Here is a 10,635-nt window from a genome sequence, read left to right as displayed (position 1 = left end):
AAAAAAAAAAAAACAAATAGGAAATAAGATCGTTTCCTACTTAATTCAAATACTTAAATAAACAAGATACTATGAAATAAACTACTAAAATAACAAAACCATCTGTGGGCCTACAAAATCTGGGCGATAGGAGAGAGAGAAAGAGACCAGCGATAGTCTCTTTCCTCATTCTCACGGTAGAGTACTACAGCTTCTAGTCTTCCTTCTTCTTTCTTCTAGCTTTCCTCCAGCCAAATGGAATGCACATGTGGCTGGGTCTTGCTCCTACGCCGCTGGTATACGTGGATGTCCCCATCAAGGAGTTAATAGCAGGATCTTGAACCATGCTATCTTCCAAGTTTCCTTAGTTTAGAGGATCGGGACTCATCAAAGGTCGATGCAATTTAGAAGGTTATCTATACCAAGAATTGGCATATTAAATGATTAATGCATTACTCTTTGGAGCTTCTTACAATTTTTTTTTTTTCTTTTTTTGGTACAGCTGCTTACAATTTTAATGCTCTTTATGTTTAATTTTCACCTGTTTAGTCATATTTTCGTATTGCAATTGAACACTTCTCATTTTTTATTCTCCTCAGAGGAGAAAATTAGTTTTCTTAACAAACATATGCGGATAAAAAAATGATCTTATAATAAAAACAAGAGATCTTTCTCGATTGTTCCCTTTGTCGCTCATTCTTTGAGAAACAGAAAATGCATTTTTGGGCTTAAATTATTTGTCTAAGCTACTTTTGTGTGGTTAATACAGTAAATATGGCCCATTAGAAGAGGGGTTCCTACTTCAATGGTGGTCTCCACCCTCGTACTGAAGTGAGGTCCACCTTAAGGTGATACCTTATTGTGTATTGTGTGCACTTAGTAATTTTCGTTTTTCACTCTGTGGCACAAAAGTTGGTTTGTGAAGCATCAGTCTGGGAGCTGTGGTCTTTCCTATGGTTTACTCAATTTTAAAGCTCTCTTCTTCCCATGACTAAGCAAATTCTTGGGGTTCTGGAACTGGTTTCAAAATATAAGAATGAACCACCCCTCCCCTCCCCCCCCCTCCCCGCCCTCATCCCCCAAAATAATCCTGGCGCTGCTCTTCCATGTCTCTCTCTTCCTCATTTTGATTTTGGGTTCATATTACAGATGTTGGTTGTCACTTTGTGGTACAAAATTTGGATTACTGAAGTGTGATCGCTGAACACCATGGCCTGAGTTTTACTATGGAATATGGATCTCTCAGTTTGAAAGTTTTCTTCTTCCCATGATCAAGTTTAAATTGGACAACCTTCGACCATTTATTTGAAAGAAATCATTTACTGTGCCTCATGGAAATCCGAAATTGTTTGGTTCTCGAACCATCCTTCAATATATAGGGAAACCATTACAGTCCCTCAGTGAATGCTCTTACTTCTACCCATCGCTATGCAACCATGATTCATGAGAAATAATGTAACAAGATTTTTGCACCCATATTCCAATTTGTTCCAACTTTGTGTTGGTAAAATTAGTTCTGCATGCAAAAGGCTCTTGGTTCATAGTTAGTTCGTGATTTTAGCAAATAGGTAGAAATTCTCATTAATGCCTTATTTATTTGGACATTTACCTGTCTAGTGGATGAAAATAGGTAGAAATTCTCATTAATGCCTTATTTATTTGGACATATACCTGTCTAGTGGATGAAAAACACAGGCTAAAATTTGGTGTTCTTATTTGGTCTGCTTCTTCTTACCAATGGTATGATTTTGGAGCTTGCACTTCTGATCCATCTATGATTGACACTATTTTCTTTCCTTCTATTTGTTAGTGATGAATCAATGATGAAATTGAACGTGAATAAATGAAACCTTGTCAATGTTTTCTTTCTTCTTTTGGGGTTTTCTCCTTCTGTGTAATTTAGGGTCTCATGTGGGAACTCCTTTACATCACGCGGCGGAAAGAGGTCTTGACCAAACTGTGAAGTTACTTCTGTCGCATGGAGGTATGTTGTTGATTTTGCGTTGATCTTGCACCCCAGTTCTTTGGAGGGACAGCCTATTTTTTAATGATTGCCATCTGTCATTGTTCTTACTGGAAGAACTGTTGTTGAATATTTCAGCAAATGCTCTGGCGATGAATGATGATTGTCAGACCCCACTTGAAGTCGCTAGATCAAAGGGGCATATCAATGTTGTCCGTGCAATTGAGGTATTCTTAAAGTTTGTAGTTTGGGCCAATAGTCTGTGGCTTAGAGTGGCTATTCTTGTGCATGGATGTCAACAAAACTTTTCTTCTGGTAAAGGAAGAGTTTTTCTATTGGTTTCTTTTGCAGGGCCATTTATGCTTTTTCTCTGGATGGATGCGTGAGATTTATGGATCAGGGATTCTGGAAACATTAGCCACTCACTTCTTATCAAGAAAAATGCGTGAGCGTGGGCGAGAGTTTCTGGAAGCATTACCCCCTCAGTGGTTATCAAGAAAAATGTTGGTAGCATTTTGTGTTTTAGAGCTCCATAGACTCATGCATTCTGTTTGCATTAGATATATATTAATTTTATATATAATGATTGCATATGATTATTGTTGTCTGAGTTATACTGAAGTGACTTAACTATGACACCCAGATACCTGAACATGTTTATGGACCCGGTGTACTGCGTGTTTTAGAGTCTTGGCCTCATTCCCATTGTTAACAGCATATGTTATGTACTTAGCTTCTGGAAATTTTCTTTTATGCTTGATTAAACATGAAGTGCATATGCACACATTCAAAAGGTATATAACAACCAGTCCTATGGTATAAAACTCCTTAAGTAGTTGACTTTTCATAGAATTTGGCAATACAGGAATACTGAACACCACCTCAAACTTTTTTTATTTTTAAAAAGAGATATACTTAGCTTAAGATTTGGAAAAAAAAAAAAATCATGCTATGAGCTTATTGGTATACCTTTAATCACATCCAGGACATGGATTACTGAAAATGAAGAGTTGTCTCCATGTTTCTAGTGATAGTGCCTGTACCAATATCTCTATCTGGTAATCTTAGGTGATAACATATATGTGTGGACTTGAATTAATGAACTTGAGAGTTCCATGTTATGGTGCTTTCATGATGTTGCAAATCCTGCCTCTCTCATAGCTGGGTATGTGTGCTGACTAATATCTGCAATGCTTGTAGTTGGGTTGTGGTTCTCCCTTGTGGCTCTCGTAAGACTGCAATCCCTATCAAATTAGAGGTTGCTGTATATTCTAGTCCACAGGTATGATGGAACATCATGGGTCACTTTGAAGAAATTTTAATTTTAATCTGAATTCTCATTTTTTGATATTGAACATATATTTATTTCTTTTTTCCCTCTTCCTACAATCTATTCGAATGCATTTCCAATGAATAACTACTTTGCTAATTAGTGGAGGGAGAATAATATGCAAGCACAATGAAGGGACAACAACAACCACCAAAATAAACTAGGAAAGCAGTCTATACAATGGGGTGCAACCCTATATAAACAACACTCCCCAAAACCTATCATGGTGAGCTTTCCTGTCAAGGGATTTCTAGATCTTGCAATTTAGGGTAATTATGTTTTCTTTGACCTTGAGAAACATGGGAATATGCAACTCTGGAAATTATGTGAATCCTCAAAATCTCAAACATGTGATACCACCATTGAATAAAGTTAGTTGAGTCACCCTGAAACTCTAGATGTGGCCACTGAATGGAAAGTGAGTGATTCAAACCATATGGAGGGGTTCAAACTCAGTGTGGTTGAATAGTCTGTGAGGACAAAATTAATCGTTTCTTTAAACAACAACTACTCAGCCTTTTCTCTGCTAATGGGTCGGCTACATGGATATGAGAGAGGGTAAAATAAAAGAAAAAGAAAGAAAAAAAGAAAAGGATAGAAGAAGGGAAGTTACAAGCCACAGAAGCATCCCACCTACAAGTGATCGGCCACATGAATCTTTCCTCTCCAAACAGCTCCATTATTAGCCATACTAGGGTCAAGACCAAGCTTTTGCATGTGTTTCCTGACAGCATCATCTATGGTCATTTTAGGCCTACTCCTAGCTCTTTTAGCTCCTTCCGTCTGGATCTGATCACTCCACCTTACTGGGGCATCCCAAGGCCTGCACTGAACATGGCCACCCCACCTTAAACGACAATCTCAGAGCTTGTTCTCAGTCAGGCCAACTCCCAGATCAGCTCTAACCTGGTCATTCCTTGCCCTATCTCTCCTATTTTTGCCACACATCCATCTCAACATCCTCATCTCTGCAATACTTAGCTTATCTATGTTACGCTTCTTGACTGCCCAACATTCTGCCCTATACATCATAGCCGGTCTTACAACAATTTTGTAAAATTTTAAGATTTAGAGGAATACGTCAATCACACAACACTCCAGAAGCACCTCTCCACTTCATCCATCCTATTTTAATTCTGTTAGAAACATCATCTTTTATATCCCCTTCCTTGTTTATGGTTGATCCCAGATATCTAAAATAGTCACTTTCCGGTATCTCTCTCTCCCCTAGTTTCACCGCTTCATTATCCATCTTTGTGTGGCTAAAGTTACACACTATATACTCCGTCTTTGTTCTACTTATCTTAAGACCTCTTCACTCTAAAGTACATCTCCATAATTCTAACTTATTGTTAATTCCTACTACTTTCTCATCCACGAGAACAATATGCAAAGATCATACACCACGGAACCTCCCCCTGAATGTCCTTGGTTAAATCATCTATGATAAGTGTAAAAAGCATAAACAGATAAAGACTTAATGCTGATCCTTGATGTAACCCAATTGTAATTGGGACTTACTACCTTGATCTCCCACAGTACTGACACTAGTCACCACGCCCTCGTACATATCTTTAATTATATCCACATATTTGCTTGACACCCTCTCTTCTCCAAGATGCCAAATTAACTCCCTTGGGACTCTATCGTAGGTTTTTTCTAGGTCAATGAAGACCATTTGGAGATCCTTCTTGTAGGCTCTAGATTTTTCCATGAGCCTCCATTATAAATAATGGTTTCTTCATGATCCCTTAATGCTTTTCCAAGACCTGCCTAATCTGGGTTATCCAATGGGGTAAATAAGAACAAAAGTGACTAAAGGTAGGAGGGGAGGGCAAAAAGGGAAATAAAATTTAAAAGATAATCGTAAAAGGGGGTGGGAGATCATCTTCTGCCTCCAGCCGAAACATGAGGCGGAAAACCAGCAAGACCTCGATGGAGAAATATCCCTTGTCTGGAGGTCAGTAGTTCCAGATTTCACACCAAGGTTACCCACCCACAATGGTATGAACTTCCAACAACAGGCCTTCAAATTAACACTTCGGGAATCAAATAGAGTTCTGAAGCTGAACACAGCGTAGGAACAGAACTCAAATTAGTTATAATCTTCTCTCATTTAGTGGAGAAGAAAATAGGGGGCAGGGAACTAGGGTTCAGATCACATTTGGAAGGACTGCCTTCGACCAGAGCCTTAGGCCAATCGGAGCTATTTCGAAGGAGTTCCAATGAGATCTTATATAACCACGTTAAAGCTAATATAGAACAGGTATCTTGATATGCTTATTTAAGCTTCTGGACCTTGTGAAGATGACAACCTAAGATTGATGTAGATTGGTTGATTGGACTGAAGTATAATAGAAGCAAGGAGAAACAGTCCAAGTTGATAGAAGACAGAACCAGCAAGACCAGCCAATCGATCCCCAAGCAGTCCAGCTTAGTCCAGCCTTATGGGAGCCAGCTGTAGAGACCAAGCACTTCCTACCGATTCTGTTTTTGGCTGAAGTTTTGTCTTATGGTGAGACTTAACCAGCAAGCCAGAGGAATCGATCAGCAGCTTTGAGAAGAGTGATTTATTTCCTTTTTCTTTGTTTATTCTTCTTGTCAAGCGAGAGTCTTAAATTAGGAAAGCCTCTTTGTTTATATATTCTTCTAGTTTCCTTTTGTTTCATTCTTACTGAAGGAACTAAAGTTTTCCTTTTTCTTTGCTCCCGATTTTGTAAAGGCTTGTAGTCTATTTTAGAGAATCGATCCCAGCTCTTTTGAAGACAAGTTTGAGTTAATAAAATAGAAGTTTTTCTTCGTGGCTGAGAGATTCTGTTGAGAGGTGGGATGCCTAAAACTATGGGAGGGTGAGAGGCCTAATCCATCTATCTTATTCTTCCCCCTTCTCTCCTTTCCATCGATTCTTTTCTTATTTCTATTATTTTCTGTGCTTACCTGAGACCAACTGAGATCCACTGAAGTCCCAAGTTGGATGCTGATTCAGTTGCTGTTCTGAAGATAAAACACAAGGCCTGCGATTCTGGTTTTTCTCCCAGAAATTGATACTACTTGAGTCCAGTGATCTCAGCCTTCAACCAACAGTTGGAGGTGATCTTTGGAGGATCAAACCAGCACCCCAGGACCTCCATTCGATGGGTCCCAAGTTGGATGCTGATTCAGTTGCTGTTCTGAAGATACAACACAAGGCCTGCGATTCTGGTTTTTCACCCAGAAATTGTTACTACTTGAGTGCAGTGATCTCAGCCATAGTTTTTAAGGCGCTGGTAAGCCGTCGCCTTACCAGCGCCTTGGCGTTGATGCGGTCTAGAGATGGTAAGGCAGTGTTCCGCCTTATGTGAAGTGGCGCCTTATGGGTTTTTTTTTTTAAACACATTTTAAAATTACTTGATGAAGATTCCAAATATAGATTTTTTATTGGTAGGTGTATGGTTTTGTTAACACTTGAGATGTATGGGATCAACTTTACTCCACCAAAAATAACCAAAACAAACAAAACAAAAACACAATTCACAAATAAGGTTTGGATTTTGTCAAGGGTTTTAAAAAAGGGCTTTGAGAAGGAATCAAGGAACAAGGAAGAACCACTGATCCAGTCGACCATTTTGCTCCGGCAATGGTGAGCTTCATTCTTCTTTGACAAGAGTAGAAATATAGTGGACGACCTTAGGGCTTAGGCACTCATTTTGGCATCATAGAGGTAAGTATAATAAATACTTGTATTTTTTATGTCTTCTTTTCTTTATATTTATAACTTTGTTTCATAATTATGTATTTATATTATATGTTAATATGTTATGATGATTGATGATTGATGATTGATGAAGATGAACTTAGTTTATTCACTTTATTGATTTGTTTTCTTGATGAATATCTTACATTGGGATGAATATGAACCTTTAATATTTATTTAACAAATGAGTAATAGGATTCAACTAGGATTTGAGTCAAACAGATTGGTTTTATAAAAAAATTACACAGGAACGCTTTAGTCAATAAGGCGACGGTTTATGCCCGCCTTATCGCTAAGGCACTCCGAAAGACCCTCAAACGCCTCCGTCGCCTTACCACCTTAAAAACTATGTCTCAAAGAATTGAAGCTTTATGATTATCCACCTTCAAGAGAGCAGCGGGCAGGTGGGATTTTTTTTCAAAGCCCTTGACAATTTCATTACAAAGGAGGATGTTGTCATAGATGCTTCTATCAGGAGTCAAAGTCGGCTGATTGTCACTGACGAGGAGATCAACCACTAATTTATTCATGTTAGCTAGCACTTTTGCAATAAATTTGTATAGAATGTTGCATAAGGAGATAGGCCTGAAGTCCACCATAGTAGAAGCTCCTTCCTTTTTAGGGATGAAGCAAAGAAAGGTGTGATAGACGCCCTTGATCTGATTAGGCATGAGGAAGAAGCTCATAATAGCCTTGACGTGATCGACTTTGATGATGTCGCAAGCAAATGAGAAAAACCCATACTAAACCATCGTGGCCAGGAGTTTTGTTGGCTTTATGGGAGAGGATTGCGGTCCCAATTTCAGCATCCGAGGGGATAGCTTGCATAGAACCCAAGAACTCACCAGGCAAGAAATTGTTGAGGAGATTCTCAGGAATAAGACAAGCAGTTGCAGAAGAACCTTTTAACAGATCTTTAAAGTAATTAACAGCCACACTTTTAATCTCCTCTACATTGTTAACAGGGGAACCAGCAGGAGAAATCAACATGGGGATGGAGTTGCAATTGGTTCTAGACCTCAAAGGTCTATGGAACTAGACCAAATTTGAGTCACCAACCTCAAACCATGTAATTCTAGCTTTTTGCCTAAGAAAATTTTCTTTTTGAGCCAATAGAGAGGAGAGATATCAGCCAAGGTGGCTTTTCCTCCAACTGCCAAGGGAACGTTGAGAGGGTCATCTTGGAGTTTCAGTTGAAGAATAGATAACTTATTCCTGCAATCCAAAACTTGAGAGGAGACATTCCCGAAGAAGTTAGCATTCCAGCTCTTGGGAGCTTTCTTGACATTCCGAAGTCTCTTGGCAAAAGCAATGAGGGGGGTGGAGAAAGCTTGAAATGGTATGTCTCAAGCTTCCTTGTCAGTCGAAGGAAAGTCAATGTGAGATGACCATTTAAACAGCTTCGGGCCAAAAGAGGTATAAGGTTGAACTAACAAAGAGATGGGAGTATGGTTAGAGATACCAGAAGGATCAAAGGAGGCTTGAGAGAAGGGAAAGAAGGTGAGCCAAGCTTCATTAACCAGGACTCTATCAAGCTTGCAAACAATTTGATCTTCCCCTATTCTTCTGTGGTTCCAAGAAAATTTCGGATCCGACCATCTTAGATCATTAACTCCAATATCCTCCAAGTAGTCATTGAAGACGTCAACGAAGGAGGAGTCCAAGGGGCCACCTCCTTGTTTTTTATGGCTATATCGAATAACATTGTATTCTCCTCCGTGGCCCCAAGGATGGGATCCAATTTGACCAGCAACATTTCTGAGATCATTCCAGAGAACCTCTCTTATCATTTGGGCAGTTTAAAGGCATAAGAGGCAGTGAAAAAGAAAGGAGAATTCCCAAAGCTGTCTGAGATAAGGAGATGGAGGGATTGAGAGGAAGACGACAACAAGGATATTTTTAATTTTGAAGCGTCCCAAAGGAACCAGAAGCGGCCATTTTGGTGATGGGCATGTTTAGAAGCGAGATCAGCCAGGAGCAATAAGAGAGGAGACGCAAGGGGCATTGCATTCTTTAACACGAGTTTCCAGAAGGCAGCCAACAAAGAAAAAAGAATTCACAATCTGGATCCCATTGCATTCCCAGACCTTTTATTTATCTCTCCGTCCCCCGCGCTTCCTCATACTTTATGGGTTGACTAACCCCTGCCCAGTTGGACGACCTTGGGTAAGATTTGGGTTGTGTATTTGGAACATGCCCATGTCGAATTCACCTTGATCCATATGAAACCCCTCTCTCCCTTTCAAAGAAACAGAATCCTGCATATAACACTCACAGGCACATGGACCTACCAATTTCCAACAAAGTTTAGTTTGGATTGGTTCCAGACTGGGCAACAGCCATTGCTCAGAGTGATCAATCCGTCGAGACCTCCATGCCATCTTTGGCTCTTCTCTTTTCAGCTATGACATACTATTAGAATACACACATAAATTCTAAAGTCTAAACTTGACCAATTGCCATCTATCATTGATGGTAACCTTGACGGACATTTGTTGATATCTTTTTCTTTATGGTTACCAAACCTACAGAAATCATTTCTCCCAAACTATGTGAACTAGATGTTGCCTTTTCTAATGTTCTTATTATCAAATTGTTTAAGCTTTTCTACTCTTGGTCTTGATATGTTATTTCTGTGCAGCTTTAAGGACTCAATACTTACACTGACAAGACATTCTGATGTACAGGTGCTGTCTTATCCTTTGTGACCTCTATTCCTATTTTTTTGAAGAATTTTTTTTGTGGTTTCGATTGCTCATATCATTTTTTTTTTAATTTTTTATTATTGAAATTTGAGAATCATGTTTTATATGTGATTCTAGACCCAGTTGCTGTACTGTGATTGGTTCTTGATATGAAAATGCATACTCGTAAAAACATTCAAGTTCTGAGTGCTTTGCTCTGCATTCCAGCCTCATTCCTTTTGATTGTGGTCACATGTTAAAGTTCATTAAATGAACATCTGTTCATTAACTTTGACAATTGGCTCAAATTTTAATTTCAAATCAGAAAATTGTAATTCTTAGAACAAAATTACACCCTTTTTTTAGTTGGTGTTCCAGTTCACAGGACATGAGTCAGCTAGGTACAGTGCACATGGAATTCATGTTGCAGTTTTTGGTACAATGAATGGTGTTAGTATTAGAATTTTCCTGACTACCCTTCAAACTGGTTTCAAACGATAAGAGCAGACCTAATAGCCGCTGGCATTGTAGCCCTAGGTTGTAAGAAAATTTACAAGGTATTAACACATTCAGAATTCCTACAATTTGTTAGCAAAGATCCAAAGAGGCGAAAATGTAAAATATTTTAAACATTATGTACTTTTTCTTTGTAGAGAACAGCTTTAGTGGCCAAATTTTCATTGATTGGCAAACCATAAATGGCTGGTCTCAATAAGGAGTTGCTGAATAGGTGAAGCTTATTGTAACGTCTTGGAAGACAGTTTAATGGAAGGGAAATACTTATCTGAAGGTTCATAACCAGTAGCTTTATAAAATTAGGTGCCATCTGTTTTTGGGCTTAAAAAACTTATGTGTAGGTATATCTGAGACTTTTGTTAGAAAATTCACAAGAATTCTTGGAGGGTTTTTTCTTCTATTTCCTTTTTTTTTTTTGTTTTTTTTTTTT

The 10,635-nt window shown here is 38.7% G+C and overlaps 2 protein-coding genes across 6 annotated transcripts in view; both read left to right on the top strand.

Moving 5' to 3' along the window:
- The window catches only part of LOC122081043 (putative E3 ubiquitin-protein ligase XBAT35), a 14,682-nt gene extending 8,049 nt beyond the window's left edge, over positions 1–6,633 (top strand). For all 4 annotated transcript variants that reach the window (XM_042647992.1, XM_042647991.1, XM_042647990.1 and 1 more), the window contains exons 4-7: positions 1,883–1,963; positions 2,081–2,169; positions 2,294–2,445; positions 3,143–6,633. In XM_042647992.1, the coding sequence (XP_042503926.1) occupies positions 1,883–1,963; positions 2,081–2,169; positions 2,294–2,445; positions 3,143–3,230 (410 nt within the window). In that variant the 3' untranslated portion in view covers positions 3,231–6,633. The remainder of the gene's footprint in view (positions 1–1,882; positions 1,964–2,080; positions 2,170–2,293; positions 2,446–3,142) is intronic.
- A 2,892-nt stretch (positions 6,634–9,525) lies between these two features.
- Positions 9,526–10,635, top strand: part of LOC122082749 (histone-lysine N-methyltransferase ASHH2-like) — an 18,559-nt gene continuing 17,449 nt past the window's right edge. For both annotated transcript variants that reach the window (XR_006141392.1, XM_042650513.1), the window contains exon 1: positions 9,526–9,692. Coding sequence is in view for 1 of the 2 variants with exons in the window: in XM_042650513.1 (XP_042506447.1) it covers positions 9,567–9,692 (126 nt within the window). In the remaining variant the exon portion in view is untranslated. The remainder of the gene's footprint in view (positions 9,693–10,635) is intronic.

The sequence above is a fragment of the Macadamia integrifolia genome, chromosome 6, assembly GCF_013358625.1.
Source record: "Macadamia integrifolia cultivar HAES 741 chromosome 6, SCU_Mint_v3, whole genome shotgun sequence".
Classification (NCBI taxonomy): domain Eukaryota; kingdom Viridiplantae; phylum Streptophyta; class Magnoliopsida; order Proteales; family Proteaceae; genus Macadamia; species Macadamia integrifolia.
This window is presented reverse-complemented; position numbering and strand designations above follow the sequence as displayed.